Raw genomic sequence first — 18,161 nt, forward strand, 5'->3', positions numbered from 1 at the left:
GTAAAATAGGGATAATAGCAGTACCTACCTCTTGGGATTGTTATAGAGATGACTGCTCAATACCACAATACTTTATTATTTCTTATATTTCTATTAGAAGGAAATCATATGGGTCCATATGCATCGATGAACTAAAAAACTAAGTCTCAATTTGGTAGATTGTCTAAATATGCAAAGAATGTTCCTGGATTGGATTTTCTCATTTTCAGGCAGCTGTTTCTGCTCCACTCAATGCAGAATCTAAGATTCATGGCAGTTAATTATCTCTTTTATCCCATAAGTATTCTTGCTGAAGTAATCCAAAATGTCCTTTTGACCATTGCCTCAGTTGCATCAATGTTGGGCTCCAAACATATTTATTTGTCTCTTGAAATAGCTTCCCTACTACACAATTTCCTAATGATATTTTTCATCTGCTCATTTCTCAGGGTATAGATAAAAGGATTTAACATGGGTGTTATCATAGTGTAGAATACAGCAACTGCTTTGTCAATAGATAAAGTAGCTGCGGGTCTCATGTACACAAATATGCAGGGCACAAAGAATAAGACAACCACTGTGATGTGGGAGACACAGGTGGAGAGGGCCTTGCGCCTCGCCTCCAAGCTGTAGGTCCTTAGGGAGTGCAGGATGACCAAATAGGAGACCAACAAGATGAGGAAATTTAACACACAGATGAATCCACTGTTGGCAGCAACAAAGAGCCCTAGAATGTGGGTATCAGTGCAGGCAAGATTGAGCAAAGGATTCAGATCACACATAAAGTGATCTATGACATTAGGGCCACAGAAGGGTAATCTGAAAATGAAGAGGATCTGTATGATTGCGTGAAGAAAGGCTCCCACCCACACCACTCCCATTAGCAGGCTGCATACACGCCGATTCATGATGGTTGTATAGTGCAAGGGCTTGCAGATGGCCACATAGCGGTCATAGGCCATCACAGTGAGCAGGATGACATCAGCACCTCCAAAGAAATGTTCCCCAAAGATTTGGGTCATACATCCATTAAATAGGATGGTCTTCTTTTCTTGGAGTGAATCTACAATCAGTTTGGGGGTATTAACAGAGGAATAGCAGGCATCAATAAAGGAGAGATATGCCAGGAAAAAGTACATGGGGGACCTCAGTGATGGGCTGACAGTGATGGTGACCATGATGAGCACATTTCCTACCATAGAAATGATATAGATGGCAAAAAACACAGCAAATATGATTTTCTGCATCTTTGGATTCTCTGTGAGCCCCAGTAGAACAAACTCTGTCACATTATTCATATTCTCTATGTATTTTATATTGTGTTAATTAGATTACCTGAAAAAAATAACTTTTTGTTAATGTAAGCTCGAATTCATTAAACTTATCCATTGTAGTAAATATTAAATGAGTATGAAAACATTTTAGTTGTAAATTATTATGAAGGTTTTTTGAGACAGAAAAAACGGTTCTGAGTTCTTGAATGTTACTCAAATTACCTTCTGGTTGAAGATTCTGTCCAAAGTTTATACTTTAAGATCTTTTGTAAACAAATAGGAGGGCATGAGTGCACACAATCATCTGAGATGACTACGAACCTAAGATAAACTAGTAGATCACACACATAGTGTCAGCTAAGCAAGAAGAGGGAGGTAGAACATGGATATAAAGATTATAAATGCATAGTTAAAGAGGTTTACTTTTATCCTTAGTAAGTGGTGAGCCATGGAAGGTAATTGACAATACAAATGAAAGGATGAAGAGGAATTTGAGGAAGAGGGGATTGTAGATATTGTGCTAGTAAAGATTTTTGTGTGTCTTGAATCAAGTGGGCTGAGGTTCAGTAAGGTGGTTGAAAGCAGACACAGGAACCCCAGTTAAGAGATTATTCAAACAGTTCACATGAGGAATAACAGGACACTGTTGATGAGAATGTAAAGTAAGTATACAGGACCTACTCTAAAAGAATTCTTATACTTGTTCACTAAATCTAATAACTTTCTAGCAGCTAATAACATATGCTTTTTAATGATTGACTGCTATGTGCATGACACAATAGCAAGTGATTTGCACAACTGATCCCATTTAATACTGATAACCTGTGTGGTTGGTGTTATTTTTTCCATTTTGCAAATGAGGAAACAATCTTAGAGACTTATGTTGAGATTAATTATAAAAATGATAATATTAAGGAAAATGAACACTTAATTTGCTATAAATGTTCTTGAGACATTTGTTGATCTAATCCCCACTACAAACCTGTGAGATTATTACCATTATCGTTTTTATGCTTATTTTACACATAAGAAATAGAAGCATATAGAAGTAAGGATCCTGCCCAAGATCAAGCAGCTAATAAAGGTCAGGGCCAAGATTAGGTTAATCTTTTGTTCACTACAAATTCTAAATATATGTCCTATATTCTTATAATTAACAACATTGAACTAGTAATATCCTTTTTATATAATTCTAATAATTATAATTGCTACTGCTTCAGAGGCAAGTGCATATGAAGCATTTTCATCAACCAATACACACACACACACAAAAAGTGACACGTTTGATCTTCCAAATATCAAGTAAAAATGTGGTACTCCATTCATTTAAAGTATTTTTATCTTGACATCTCCCTCAGATACAGTTCACTCTTCTCCAATCCTCCTGCAGACATGGTCCCCCAGACTCTTCCACAAAATGTTGAAAACTACCACAGTGGTTAAGTGCTTGGTTTAGGAATCAGAAAGCCCAGACCAGAATCCTGATTCTTCCATTTGCAACTTCTTTTACCTGGGATATATTTTTTGGCAACTTACACACTTGTTTCCTCATCTCTAAAGCAAGACTAATAATACCACCTCACAAGTTTTTGTGAGAATTATTTAAGGAAAGTATATAAACATATTCTTCACCCTGCTGTAGACACACATAAGATTTCATCCATTTTTGTGACTGTGAATGTACCATGGAGATAGGAAGAATTGTTATTTTGAGCACTAATACAGAAAGACTTTTAACCATGCCAATATGCTCAGCAAGAAGCATCTCCAATGTTGCTTTTAAAGAAGCCACAGAGACTCCTTTTATCCATAGCAATTGATCCCCGGAAGGATGCTCCATGTTTGTACTGGGACTAAATAACTGATTATTTATTCACTTAATATTCATATTTATGTATTTTCTGTGTGTGAAGTGTATTTAAATTTTGTTTTCATCTTCATGATTAGTCTTGATTATTAAAGGAGATATCTCATGGCAAAAGAAGGGGGCCTGGGGTCAGAGAGCTGGGCCCTACAATTTGCTTAATCTCGATGAGCCTCAAGTTTTTCACCTGTCAAATTTGGTTACTGATATTTACCAACTCTCTTGTGAAGAATGATTCAGGATAAAATGCTCTTTTACTATAATTAAAAAATGTTGAAATATAGCAATTACTATATATGAAAAGTAACAATCTTTAGTAAGTATCAGCACTATTGAAAAACTTACCTTATACTCTTAGATGATTTCAGTGATATTTTGAGGTGTTCAAAACAATTCCATATTCAAATTGATCTCCTCTTGTAATAACTCCTCTTTCAAAATGTAAGATAGGTCACTCGGAAAGAGACTATTCAGATAATTCAATATAAAATCAACAGTTGTTAAGAAAGTAATTTTATAAGTCTAAATCTTTTCTTCCATATTAAAGCCTCAAAACATTTTCACACTAACCATAGGACTAAATTTAGAATAGATTCATTTGAAACACTATGGAGAAATGCTCTTCTATAAATGGCTCCGGTCCCATAAGCAAGAGGTATAAAGAGTGGAGGACACATAATCAAATGGCTCAAGCTACCCGTGAAGAATCTTGCTTTGGAGATATAACAACAAAAGTTATTTTCACCTTTCACTGCGTGCATATTTAAAGAAGTTCAAATAAAGTTGCAAAGACTTTATCTTGTAGTTGCTATATTCTCCCCCAGGAGTTAATTATCTCCTTTGATGGAAAGGTTTTGTCTTAGAAGCAAGTATTCTGGAGAGATGTGTTTGAGGAACACCCATTCATAAGTGGGGAATTGTACTCCCTGCAATTGGAACCTAAACATTTGAGAGTCCCCTTTCTCTAACTGAACCTGAGTTTCCAAGAAAGCTGAATGTCATGTGAACAGCAAGTAGGCACAATTACAGGGTGGTACTTTTAACTTGGGCATTTGATACAAAGAGAACATCTATCTTCTCATCAATATTAAGCCTTTTCTGGAAACCCATTCCTTTTTCTTTTTTTTTTAAAGATTGACACCTGAGCTAACATCTGTTGCCAATCTTCTTCTTTTTTTTTTTTTTCTTATTCTTCTCCCAGCGCCACCAAGTACATAGTTGTACATTATGGTTGTGCTATGCGGGAAGCCACTTCAATATGGCTTGATGAGTGGTGCCACGTCTGCGCCCAGGATCTGAACCAGTGAAACCCTGTGTTGCCGAAGTTGAGTGTGCGAACTTAACTGACCTGTCACAGGGCTGGCCCCTGGAAACCCACTTTTGATTGCTCGAGAGCTAAAGCAGTGAGGGCATAGAACTAATGGCTTCTATTTTAAAGTACTTGACTCCAAAAGCAGTTTTTCACATTCAGGAGAGGTCTATGAAAGTAGACAGAAACTCTAAAATACTCCCAATTAGCTGTCTCTGGGACTATGAGATAATCAGTATGGAATACCATGCAGCATTAAAAATTTGGAGAGATATCTAAAACACAAGAATGGAGTTCCTTGGGGCCAGCCTGGTGGCACAGTGGTTAAGTTCCCATGTTCCACTTCTCGCCGGCCTAGGGTTCACCGGTTCGGATCCCGGGTGCGGACATGGCACCGCTTGGCAAAAGCTATGCTGTGGTAGGCATCCCACGTATAAAGTAGAGGAAGATGGGCACGGATGTTAGCTCAGGGCCAGTCTTCCTCAACAAAAAGAAGAGGATTGGTAGTAGTTAGTTCAGGGCTAATCTTCCTCAAAAAAGAAAAAGAAGAATGGAGTTCCATGTGTTTCACATCCTTGTTATTTGGTATTGTTAGCTATTTTCCTTTTAGTCATTCTAGGAGGTGTGTAGTAGTAAATTATTGTGGTTTGAATTTGCTTTCCCTGATAATTAATCATGTTAAGGAGGACTCTTAAATTTTCATGTTACTATTGGCAATTTGTATATCTTCTTTTGTGAAGTTCTGATTCAAGTCCTTTGCACAATTTAAAAATAGTCCTGAGTTTCTTATTACTAAGTTGTAAGTGTTCTTTACATATACTAGATACAGATCTTTCGTCATATCAATGTTTCATAAATATATATATTTTATAAAGTTGCATACGAAAATTTACATAAATATGTGTTTATATTATATATATATACACACAAATATATAACTTTGAAGTACTTTCAATTTTATATGTAAAATTTCCTCCCAGTCTATAGATTGTCTTTTCATTTTTAAAAATTGTCACATCTGAGGAGCAGAAGTTTTAAAATTTTGAAAAAGTCCATTTATAAAATTTTTATTATTATTCATGCTTCATGTGTATATAATGAACATAGAATTCAGAATAAGATTTTCAATTTCTCCAAATATCCTGTTGGGATTTTTTTTTAAAACCAATTTATTTATTTATTTTTTAAATGTTTTTGAGGAAAATTAGCCCTGAGCTAACATCTGCTGCCAATCCTCTTTCTACTGAGGAAGACTGGCCATGAACTAACATCCGTGCCCATCTTCCTCCACCTTGTATGTGAGACACCTGCCACAGCATGGCTTGCCAAGAGGTGCATGTCCGCACCCAGGATGCAAACTGGTGAACCCCGGGCCACTGAAGTGGAATGTGCAAACTTAACTACTGCACCACCGGGCCAGCCCCTATTTGGATTTTTATTGGTATTGCATTGAAATTGTAAAATTGAGATGGTAGAAATATTGAATTGTTTAATCAATCCATGTGGCATATCTCTCCATTTCTTTTTACATTTAACTTCCCTCAGCAATGTTTTCTGGTTCCATATATAGGGTTTGAACATATTTTTAAAATGTATCCCTCGTTTCATTTTTAAATAGCATTTTAAATAGTATTATGATTCTATTTTCAATTTATAATTGTTGCTATACAGAAATACATTTGATCTTTTGTATTGACGTTGTATCCTGTGACCTTGCTAAATTAACTGATTAGTTCTATGAGATTTTTTGTAGAACACTTAATCTTTTCTACATATACAATCATGCCATCTGTATAAGATATATATTTTTTAGAATTTCATGTTTTCCTTTATAATCTATATTTCTCTTATTTCTTTTTCTTATCTTATTGCAATGACTGGAACCTAGGGTATAACGCAGAACAGAAATGGTGAGTTGATAAGCCTTGCCTTGTTTTTAATCATTGAGAGAGTATTCACCATTAAGTATAATGGTTGTGGTAGGTTTTATACAGATGTTCTTTGTCAGGTTTAGCGAGTTCCTTTATATTCTTCATTGGCTAAAAGAATTTTTTAAAACTAATGTATTTAAATTGAAATTTATCAATTTTTATGCATCTATTGAAATGATTGTGTGATTTATCCTTTATTCTGCATCTTGGAATTCTCTGTGAGCCCTAGTAGAACAAACTTTGTCCTGTTGTTCCTATTCTTCATATATTTTATATTATGTTACTAAATTACATAATAAAAAATCACTTTTTATTAATGCAAACTTCAATTTATTAAACCTCTCCATTCTAAGTAATAAATGCCTAGCATATATTGCTTTGTGAACTCTTATAAGATTCTTTTTAGATAGAAAAAAAGATTTTGATCTTGAAGATTACTCAAATTACCTCCTGGTTGAAGCTTCTGTTAAGAGTAGCCATGAGGATCTATATAGTAGATTGCATACATCATGTCAGTAAGCTTGAAAAGGGAGGGAGAACATGGGTGTAAAGAATATGAATTCCAAGCTAAGGAATTTTCCTTTTGTCTTTAGAAAATGGGGATCTATGGAAGGTAATGGAAAATATAAGTGGAAAGATGAAGAAGAATTTGAGGAAGGGAGAATTGTAGATATAACTCTAGTAAAGATCTTTGTGTGTCTTGGATGAAGTGGGCTGAAGTTCAGCAGAGGATGGAAACCAGATACAGGAACCTCAATTAGGAGATTATTTATAACACTTGACATGAGGAGTAATAGGACATGTAAAGAAAGAATACAGGAACTACTATAATAAAATGCATATGCTTGACTAAATCTAATAACTTTATAATAGCTAATGGTATATACTTTTTACTGATTGATTGCCATGTACACGACATAGTAACAGGCACTTTACATACATGATCACATTTAATGCTGATAATCTGTGTAGTTGGTATTATTTCACGATTTTGCAGTTGAGGGAACAATCTCAGAGACTTATGTTGATAATAATAACAACGACAATATTAAGGAAAATGAACGCTTAGTAAAATGTAAGCATTTTGCAGACATGTGCTAATGTAATCCTCACTAAAAACCTATGAGATAACTAGAACTATCATTTTTATACATATTTTCCACATTAGGAAATGCAAGCATAGAGAAGTTAAGGATCCTCCCAAGACCAAGTGCTAACTAAGGTCAGAACTAAGATTAGGTCAGATTATATTTGTTAACTTTTTATTCTTCCATACCCTATATTGTTATAATTAATAATTTAATCTCCTTTTTATAGTGTCACAATAATTATAATTACTCTAAGACTACTTCAGAGGCAAGTGTGTATGAAGCAATTTCATCAGCACATAAACATGCACACACACATGAACATACACACACAATGATATGTTTGAACTCCCAAACATCCAATAAAATGTGGTATTGCATTCATTGAAAGGTCTTTTATTTTGACCTGTCCTTCAGATCCATTTCTCCCTATTTCAGATCCCCTCCAGAGTATGGGCCCCCTCTTCTGCAAAATGTTGAAGACTACTGCCATAGTGGTTGATTGTTTTGCTTTAAGAATCAGAAAGACCAGACTATAATCCTGGTTCTTCCACATGTAACCTCTTTTATCTGGGGTACATTTCTTGGAACCTTACATATTTGTTTCCTCTTCTATAAAGCACGAATGGTAATGTCTACCTCACATGTTTTTATCAGGATTGATTAAGGAAATATATATGAACATCTTCACCACAGTGCTACAGAAACACATAGAACTTTCCTCTATTTTTGTGACTGTGAATGTACTTAGGAGATAAGAAAAATTGACATTTTGAGCAATAATACAGAGAAACTCTTAACCATACCATAAGCTCAGCAAGAATCATCTCCAATTTTGCTTTTAAAGAAGACACAGAGTCTCATCCCTTATCAATAGTAGTTGCTCCACAGAAGGAGGCTCCATGTTTGTGCTTGGACTGACTATTTATGTCATTTAATATTTATATTTATGTAATATCTTTTGAGAAATGTATTTAAAATTTGTTTTCATTCTCCTGATTGGTCTTGATTACTAAAGGAAGTGTCTCATGTCAAAAGCATGGTGTCTGGTTTCAGAGTGCTGGGATCATCTATCTGTTTAATCTCTATGACTCTCAAATTTTTCATCTGTCATATTACATTAATGATATTTACCAACCATCTTTTGAAGAATTAAGGATAAAATACTCTATTACTATATTTGAAAAGTGTTGAAATATAAAGATTACTATATATGAAATATAACAATATTTAGTAAGGATCAGCCCTATTGAAAACTTACTTCATGATCTTAGGTGATCTTAATGATGTTTGGGGGCATTCAGAAACAATCCCATCTTCACACTGACCTCTTCCTGAGATAAGTAACTTTCAAAATAAAAAAATAGGATACACTTGGAAAGAGACTATTCAGATAAACCAATATCAAATCAACAGTGGATAAGTATTTTTACAACTCAAAAGCATTCTGTCTAATCTAAAGCCTCAAAACATTTTCATGGAAAAACTGGGATTTGAATTTAGAAGGGATTCACTTGAAACTCTTTAGAGAAATAATCTTCTTTAGGCATCACTTGTCCTGAGGCAAGAGGCGGCTAGTATGGAGGAAATACATTCAAATGGGTCACTCCACCTGTTATGAATCTTGCTCTGGAGATGTGAGCAACAAAAATCATTTTCACCTTGCATCACATGGATATTTAAAGAGGTATCCATAAAGGTTCAAGAACTTTGTCTGGTAACTGCTGCTTTCCCTCCATCGATTAATTCTCTTCTTTAATGGAAAGGCTTTTCTTAGAAGCAGGTATTCCAGAAAGACAAGTTTGAGAAGCACTCATTCATGAATGGGGAATTCTATTCTCTGCACTTGGAACATGTGAGAGTTCCCTTTCCCTATGTGAACCTAGGTTTCTGAGAAAGCTGAAAGTCAGGTGAATAGCAAAGGGGCATAATTCCAGTGTGGGGACCTGTGACATAGTTTATCTGTAGACTAATGTCACAGAGAGAACTTCTGTGTTCTCGTCAATATTAAATCTTTTCTGGAAACCCACTCTTCATTGCTTGAGAGCCAGAGCAGTGAAAGGCTAAAATCAATGGCATCTATTTTAAAATATTTGACGCTGAAAGCTGTTTTTCACATTCCTCAGAGGGCTAAGGAAGTAGTGAGAAACTCTAAAAGGCTCTTGATTAGTTATCTCTGGGACTGTGTGATGATCCCTATGGAAATTAGGCAGGATTAAAACGTGGGGAGATAACAAAAACAGATCAGAGTTTTAGTTATTCCAGATCCTTATCACTTGGTATTGTTAGTTACTTTCCTTTTAGTCATTGTAGGAAGTATGTAGTGGGAAATTATTGTGGTTTTAATTTACTCTCCCTGATGACTAATGATTTTGAGTATTTTTTTCTGTTACTCTTGAACATTTATATATCTTCTCTTGTGAAGTTTCTGATCAAGCTCTTCACTGGATTTGAAAATAGAGTTCTGGCTTTATTACTAAGCTGTAAGTGTTCTTTAAATATTCCTGATAGGAATCTTTGTCATATATATAATATATATGCAAAATTTTCTAATACATTGATGGATTGCCATCTTTAAAAATTGTGTCATCTGATAAGCAGAAGACAAAATTTTGACAAGATCCAATTTTTTACATTTTCTTATGGTTCATCCTATTGTGTCATATCTAATAAGAATTGGCCTATCCCAAGGTAAAAAAAAATTTCTTCTAGAATTTCCGTACCTTTAGCTTTAACATGAAGGCCTCTGACTCATTTTAAGTTAATTTGTGTATATCGTATGAAAAATGGTTGTCTCATTTTTTTTTCTCTTATGGATATCTAATTGATCCAGCACAATTTGTTGAGAAGTGAATTCTTCCCTTATTGAAATACTTTGACATCTTTGTAAAAGAAATCACATACTTAGATCTATTTCTAGACATTCTGATATGTTTCAACGGTCTATATGTTTATCCTTATGTTAATGCCACACCGTATTGATTATGGGAGCTTTATAATGTCTTGAATTTAAGTAGAGTAAGTGCCCCAACTAATTTTTTTGAGAGAGATTTGCTATTCCAGGTTCCTTTAATTTTGTATATTTCTATCTAAATTTCAGAACAGGATTCTGATTTCTCTAAAAATCCTGTTGGGATTTTTATTGGAATTGCATTGAAAATATTGAATGACATGGTAAAATATTGAGACTTTTAATTCATCAACATGATTTATCTCTCCACTTATGCATTTAATTTCTCTCAGCAGTGTTTTCTACTTTTCATATATAGGTCTGGAATATACATATAACATTAATCCTCCCAATTTTTTGTTTTTAAATAGTATTTTACATACCACTTTCTTCCTAATTTCACTTTCTAATTCTTGAAATTATAGAAATACATTTGTTCTTTTGTATCAACATTGTATCCTGTGACCTGGTTAAATTAATGATTTGGGCTATTAGATTTGTTGTAGAGCAGTTAATATTTTCTACCTATATAATCATGCCATCAGAACATAAATAGATTCAAAGACTGTTACTTCATTTCCAATCTATATGGCTTTCATTTCTTTTTGTTATCATATTTAAATGGCTAGAACCTAGGGTACGGCACAGAACAGAAATGATGAGTGGACATGCTTGTCTTGTTCTAATCTTAGAAAGAAATTATTCACCATTAAATAATATAGTAGTCGTAGATTTTATGCAGATGTTCTTTATCAGGTTGAGCAAGTTCCTTTCTATTCTTCATTTGTTAAAAAAAAAAAATTTAGGGGTGATGTCAGAATCATGGCAGAGTCAATTTGCCTGAGACTCTCTCCCCTCCAATATACAACAAAAAGGGGCATCTATACTCCAACAGAAGACATCCTAAGAACACAAAAACCTCAGAGAGACACACAGCCACATGACGGAGGGTAGAGAGTCTGGAGCCCCCTCAGAGGATCTGGAACAGGGTAAGAGAGATCTTCGCTCCCTCACCTAAAGACTGTGATCAGGACCAAAGGAGGATCCATGAGGGAAGGAGTTGGGGAGGGGTTGCTCATTCATGGGATCATCAAGGACTCTCTAGGGCCCTGGCAGCCTAGAGGGAAGCCTTCTAATGGGGTGAAAGCTTTCACAGAGGGTAACCTCATCAAGCAAAGACCCCAGGAGACCAGATAGTGAGAGCTGATTGGGAAACCTGGGTCTGTGTGCAACAGAATGAGCACCCCCCTCCCCCAATGCTTCACTATCTCACCTGAAGGTGGAGGGCTCAGAATACATGGCTCTTGACCCTCACCCAGTGGCAATAGCCTGTAACTGCAACTGAATAACATCAGAAAGAGAAAGACCTGACTTTCCAACAGCAGACACTACATCAAATCTCCAAACCAGAGAGAAAACAACGAACACCCAAAACTCAATCCTGAGGACAGAAATATGTAAGCTAAATTTCAATGAATTCAAAATAGCTATCATCAAAAAACTCAGTGAGGTAAAAAGAATGCAGAGAAACAATTCAATGAGTTCAGGAGCTACTTCACAAAAAAGATTGAAACTATAAAGAAGAATCAATAAGAAATATTAGAGATGAAAGACACAATGGAAGAGCTAAAACAAAATATGGATTCCCTGCATGCTCGAGTGGATGTCATAAGAAGTGTGTCAGCATAAGCGAAGATACACATGTTGAAATGCTCCAGGCAGAGGAGAAGAGAGAACTAAGACTAAAAAGAAATGAAGACAGTCTCTGAGAAATATCAAACTCAATGAGGAAATGCAACATAAGAATTATAGGTATTCAAGAAGGTGAATAGAAGAAGAATGGAGCAGAAAGTGTGTTCAAAGAAATAATAGCAGAGAATGTTCCAAGTCTAGGGAGAGGGAAATATGTGTGGAAGAAACTTCCAGATCTCCTAGATTTATCAACTTAAAAAGGCCTATTCTGAGGCATATTGTAGTAAAATTGGCAAAAATGAATGACAAATAAAGAATACTAAGGGCAGAAAGACAGAGGAAAATAACTTACAAAGGAACGCCTATCAGGTTTTCTTCAGATTTCTCTGAAGACACCTTACAAGCTAGGAGAGAATGGAGTGACATATTCACAACTTTAAAACACAAGAGTCTTCCGCCAAGAATACTCTATCCAGCAAAAATATCATTCAGATATGAGAGAGAAATTAAATCTTTCCCAGACAAGCAAAACCTAAGGGACTTCATAGCTGTGAAACCATCCCCTTTATAAGAAATCTTCAAGAAGGCCCTCATACCTGAAAAAAGAAAAAAAGAGAGAAAAGGGTCACAAAACACAGAGTAAGGAGATAAATAGGTAGACAGAATCAGAATAGGATAGCAAATATTCAACTATAGCATTAGGCTAAAGGTAAAGAATACACCAAAAACAAAGGCAATCTTGTCATTCTAATCACAAACTCACAACACAAGTTGAAATAAGATATGAGAAAAATAACTTAGGAGGGCAGGAGGAAAGGGACTGAATCAGTTTAGACTAAGGAAATAAGAGGCCATCAGAATATAGACTGTCTTATACACAAGATTCTAAAAACTAAACAAACAAGCAAAACAAAGATACAAAAAAGAAATAAGGAAAAAACAAAGAAACACAACATAGAAATTTCATAATTCAATGGGTAGACCAAAGAACACAGGATGAGAAACAAAGGAAATGCAGGAAAACCAGAAAACAAGTGATATAATGACAGCATTAAGCACTCATACATCAATAATCACGCTAAATGTAAATGGATTGTATTCTCCAATAAAAAGACACAGAGTGAGTGGCAAGATGGATTAAAGAACAAGATCCAACAATTTGCTGCCTCCAGGAAACATATCTCAGCTCCAATGAGAAACAGGCTAGAGTGAAGGGATGGAAGAAGATACTCCAAGCTAATGGCAAACAAAAGAAAGCAGGTGTTGCAATACTTATATCAGACAAAGTAGACTTCAAGATAAGACAGGTAAGGAGAGACAAAGAGGGACAGTACATAATGATCAAAGGGACACTCCAACAAGAAGAAATAACACTTATAAATATTTATGAACCCAGGGCTGACCCAGTGGTGCAGTGGTTAAGTGCGCATGTTTCACTTCTCAGATGCCTGGGGATCGCCAGTTTGGATCCCGGGTGCAGACATGGCACCACTTGCCAAAAGCCATGCTGTGGTAGACGTCCCACATATAAAGCAGAGAAAGATGGGCATGGATGTTAGCTTAGGGCCAATCTTCCTCAGCAAAAAGAGGAGGATTGGCAGTAGTTAGCTCCGGGTTAATCTTCCTCAAAAAAGAAAAAAAATCTATGCACCTAAAATAGGAGCACCAAAGTTCATAAAGCAACTATTAATAAAATTAAAAGCAGATATTAAAAAAAGCACAATAATACTAGCAGACCTCAACACCCCACTCACATCAATGGATAGATCATCCAGACAGAAAATCAACAAGGAAACAGTGGACTTAAATGAAAAGCTAAAACAGTTGGAGTTAATAGACATATATAGAATACTCCATCCAAAACAGCAGAATACACATTCTTCTCAAGTGCACAGGGAACATTCTCAAGGATAGACCATATGTTGGGAAACAAGGCAAGCCTCCTCCATGAATTTAAGAAAATTGAAATAATAACAAGAATCTTTCCCAATCATAATGCCATAAAGCTGGAAATTAATTACAAGAAAAAAGCCAAGAAAAGGACAAAGATGTGGAAACTAAATGACATGCTATTGAACAAGCAATTGATCTTTGAAGAAATTAAAGGAGAAGTCAAAAAAGTATCTGGAGAGAAATGAAAATGATAACATTCCATACCAGCTCATATGGCATGCAGCAAAAGCCGTATTAAGAGGGAAATTCTTCACAATACAGCACACCTTAACAAACAAGAAAAATCCCAAAAAGCAATCTCAAATTACACCTAACTGAATTAGAAAAAGAAGAACAAACAAAGCCCCAAGTCAGCAGAAGGAGAGAAATTACAAAAATCAGAGCAGAAATAAATGCTATTGAAACAAAAAAGGAAGTAGAAAGGATCAATGAAACAAAGAGATGGTTGTTTGAGAAGATAAATAAAATTGACAAACCCCTAGCCAGACTTACAAAGAAAAAAAGAGATAAAACTCTGTTAAACAAAATCAGAAATGAAAGAGGAGAAATAATAACAGAATCCATAGAAATACAATGGATTCTAAGAGAATACTATGAAAAACTGTATGCCAACAAAATGGATAACCTAGAGGAAATGGATAAATTCTTAGATTCTTACAAACTTCTAAAACTGAATCAAGAAGAAGCAGACAGTCTGAACAGACCAACCACAAGGAAAGAGATTGAAACAGTAATCAAAACATCCCAAAGAATAAAACCCCAGGACCAGATGGCTTTCCTGGGGAATTTTACCAAACTTTTGGAGAGGATTTAATACCTATACTTGTCAAGCTATTCCAAAAAATTAGGGAGGATGGAACACTTCCTAACACATTCTACGAGGCTAACATCACTCTGATACCAAAGCCTTACAAGGACAACACCAAAAAGGAAAACTACAGGCCAATATCACTGATGAATATAGATGCAGAAATCCTTAACAAGATTTTGGCAACCCAAATTCAGTGATACATTAAAAGGATCATAAATCATGATCAAGCGGGATTCATACCAGGGACACAAGAATGGTTCAACATCTGCAAATCAATCAATGTGATACACCACATCCACAAACTGAGGAATAAAAATAACATGATCATTTCAATAGATGCAGAGAAAGCATTTGACAAGATCCAACAGCCATTTATGATACAAATTCTTAACAAAATGGGGATAGAAGGAAATTACCTCAACTTAATAAAGGCCATATATGACAATCCCACAGCCAACATCATACTCAATGGCAAAAACTGAATAACAGTCCCCTGAAAACAGGAACAAGACAAGGATGCCCACTATCACCACTCTTATTCAACATAGTACTGGAGATTTTAGCCAGAGCAATTAGTCAAGAGAAAGAAATAAAAGGAATCCAAATAGGGAGTGAAGAAGTGAAACTCTCACCCTTTGCAGATGACATGATCTTATATATAGAAAACCCCAAACAATCCTTTGGAAAACTAGTAGAAATAATTAACAACTACATTGAAGTGGCAAGGTACAGAATCAACTTACAAAACCGGTTGCTTTTCTATACTCCAATAACCAATTTACAGAAAGAGCACTGAAAAATATAATTCCATTTGCAATCAGAACTAAAAGAATAAAGTAATTGGGAATAAATTTAACCAAGGTGGTGAAGGACTTATACAATGAAAACTATAAGACGTTATTGAAAGAAATTAATAATAACATAGAGAGATGGAAAGAGATTCCTTGCCCATGGATTGGAAGAATAAGCATAGTTAAAATGTCCATACTACCCAAGCAATCTACAGATTCAATGCAATCTCAATCGGAATCCCAATGACATTCTTCATGGAAATAGAGCAAAGAATCCTAAAATTCATACAGGGCAACCAAAGACCCTGCATTGCTAAAGCAGTCCTGAGAAAAAAGAACAAAGCTGGAGGTATCACAATCTCTGACTTCAAAATGTACTACAATGCTATAGTGATCAAAATGGGGTGATACTAGTACAAAAACAGGCACACAGATCAATGGAGCAGAACTGAAAGCCCAGAAATAAAACCACACATCTACAGACAGCTAATCTTCAACAAAGGTGCCAAGAACATACAATGGAGAAAAGATAGTCTCTTCAATAAATGGTGTTTGGGAAAACTGGACAGCCACACACAAAAGAATGAAGGTAGACCACTCTCTCACACCATACACAAAAACAAACTCAAAATGGATCAAAGACTTGAAGATACGTCCTGAAACTATAAAACTCCTGGAAGATAATATCGGTAGTACACTCTTTGACATCAAATTAAAAAGGATCTTTTCAAATACCATGTCTTCTCAGACAAGGGAAACAGAAGAAAAAATAAACATGTGAGAGTTCATCAGATTAAAGAGCTTCTGCAAGGCAAAAGAAATTAGAATCAAAACAAAGAGACAACTCACCAATTGGGAGAAAATATTTGCAAATCATATATCTGACAAGGGGTTAATCTCCATAATATATAAAGAACTCACACAACTGAACAACAATAAAACAAACGACATGATCAAAAAATGGGCAGAGAAGAGATACAGACATTTTTCCAAAGAAGGTATACAAATGGCCAATAAACACAGGAAAAGATGTTCAACGTCACTAATCATCAGGGAAATGCAAATCAAAACTACACTAAGATACCAACTTATGCCTGTTAAAATGGCTATAATCACTAAGACTAAAAATAGCAAATGTTGGAGAGCGTGTGGTGAGAAGGGCACCCTCATACCCTGCTGGTGGAAATGCAAACTGGTGCAGCCACTATGGAAAACAGTATGGAGATTCCTCAAAAAACTAAAAATAGAATTACAATATGACCCAGCTATCCCACTGTTGGGTATCTACCCAAACAATTCGAAATCAACAATCCAAAGTAGCATATGCACCCCTATGTTCATTGCAGCACTGTTCACAATAGCCAAGACATGGAAGCAAACTAAGTGCCCATCAATTGATGATTGGATAAAGAAGATGTGACATATATATATATAATGGAATACTACTCAGCCGTAAAAAAAAAGGACAAATTCATCCCATTTGCAATAATATGGAAGGACCTGGAGGGAATTATGCTAAGCAAAATAGGCCCAACTGAGAAAGACAAACACCGGATGATTTCACTCATATGTGGAATATAAACAAATACATGGACAAAGAAAACAGCTCAGTGGTTTCCAGGGGAAGGGGGGTGGGGGGTGAAGTGTGGGCACAGAGGGTGAAGGGGAGCACTTATGTGGTGACAGTCAAGAAATAATGTACAACTGAAATCTCATATTGATATAAACTATTATGAACTCAAAAAAAATTTTTTTAAATTTTAAAAGACAAGTTGTAATTTATCAAACATTTTTTTCTATGTATTGAAATGATCCTATGATTCTTCTCCTCATTACATTGATTTGGTGATTCAGTTTGATTGATTTCTGAATGTTTAGCTGGCCTTTTATTCCTGGGATAAACTCCACATTGTCATGATCAATTATTATTTTTAAAAATGACAGATTTGGTTTACTGGTACTTTACTATCTTTGTACATTTGTTATTAAAGGATAGTTGTCATTTTCTTTCTTGGAAGCAACTCAGCATTTGGGCAATGCTGGCTTCATAATTAAATGCATACACAATGTTCCCTCTATTTTCTGAAAGAATTGGTATAGAATTCATATTATTATTATTTTTTTAATATTTTGTGAAATTCAAATAGAAATCACTGGGCCTAGAGTTATTTTTGATAATGACATTAACTACAAATTTAATTTCTTTAACCAATAAATGAGAATTCAAGTTCTCTAGTTCTTCTTCTGTCAGATTTTGTAATATTTTTTAGAAATAATTTCTAAATTTTCAAATTTATTGTCCTTAATTTGTTCATAATATTTCCTATTATTTGTTATTGTCTATAGAACTTGAAATGCTGTGTGATCTTTCATTCTTGGTATGAGCAATTTTCCTCCTTTCTCTCTTTCTTCTTCTTTCCCATCTTTCATCCCTCCTATCGAGCAATTTTCCTCCTTTCTCTCTTTTTTGTTCTTTCCTATCTTTCCTGCCTCCCTATCCTCATCCTAGGCTTCATCAG

At 35.2% G+C, this 18,161-nt stretch overlaps 1 protein-coding gene across 1 annotated transcript; it reads right to left on the reverse strand.

The window, feature by feature from the left end:
* Nucleotides 1-356: 356 nt before the first annotated feature.
* LOC139040450 (olfactory receptor 4C46-like) lies at nucleotides 357-1,280 on the reverse strand. The gene has a single exon (XM_070487220.1). The coding sequence runs from the start codon at nucleotides 1,275-1,277 to the stop codon at nucleotides 357-359; it is 921 nt and encodes a 306-aa protein (XP_070343321.1). The 5' UTR covers nucleotides 1,278-1,280.
* Between the last annotated feature and the right edge of the window lie 16,881 nt (nucleotides 1,281-18,161).

Source organism: Equus asinus, chromosome 17, assembly GCF_041296235.1.
Source record: "Equus asinus isolate D_3611 breed Donkey chromosome 17, EquAss-T2T_v2, whole genome shotgun sequence".
Taxonomy (NCBI): Eukaryota; Metazoa; Chordata; class Mammalia; order Perissodactyla; family Equidae; genus Equus; species Equus asinus.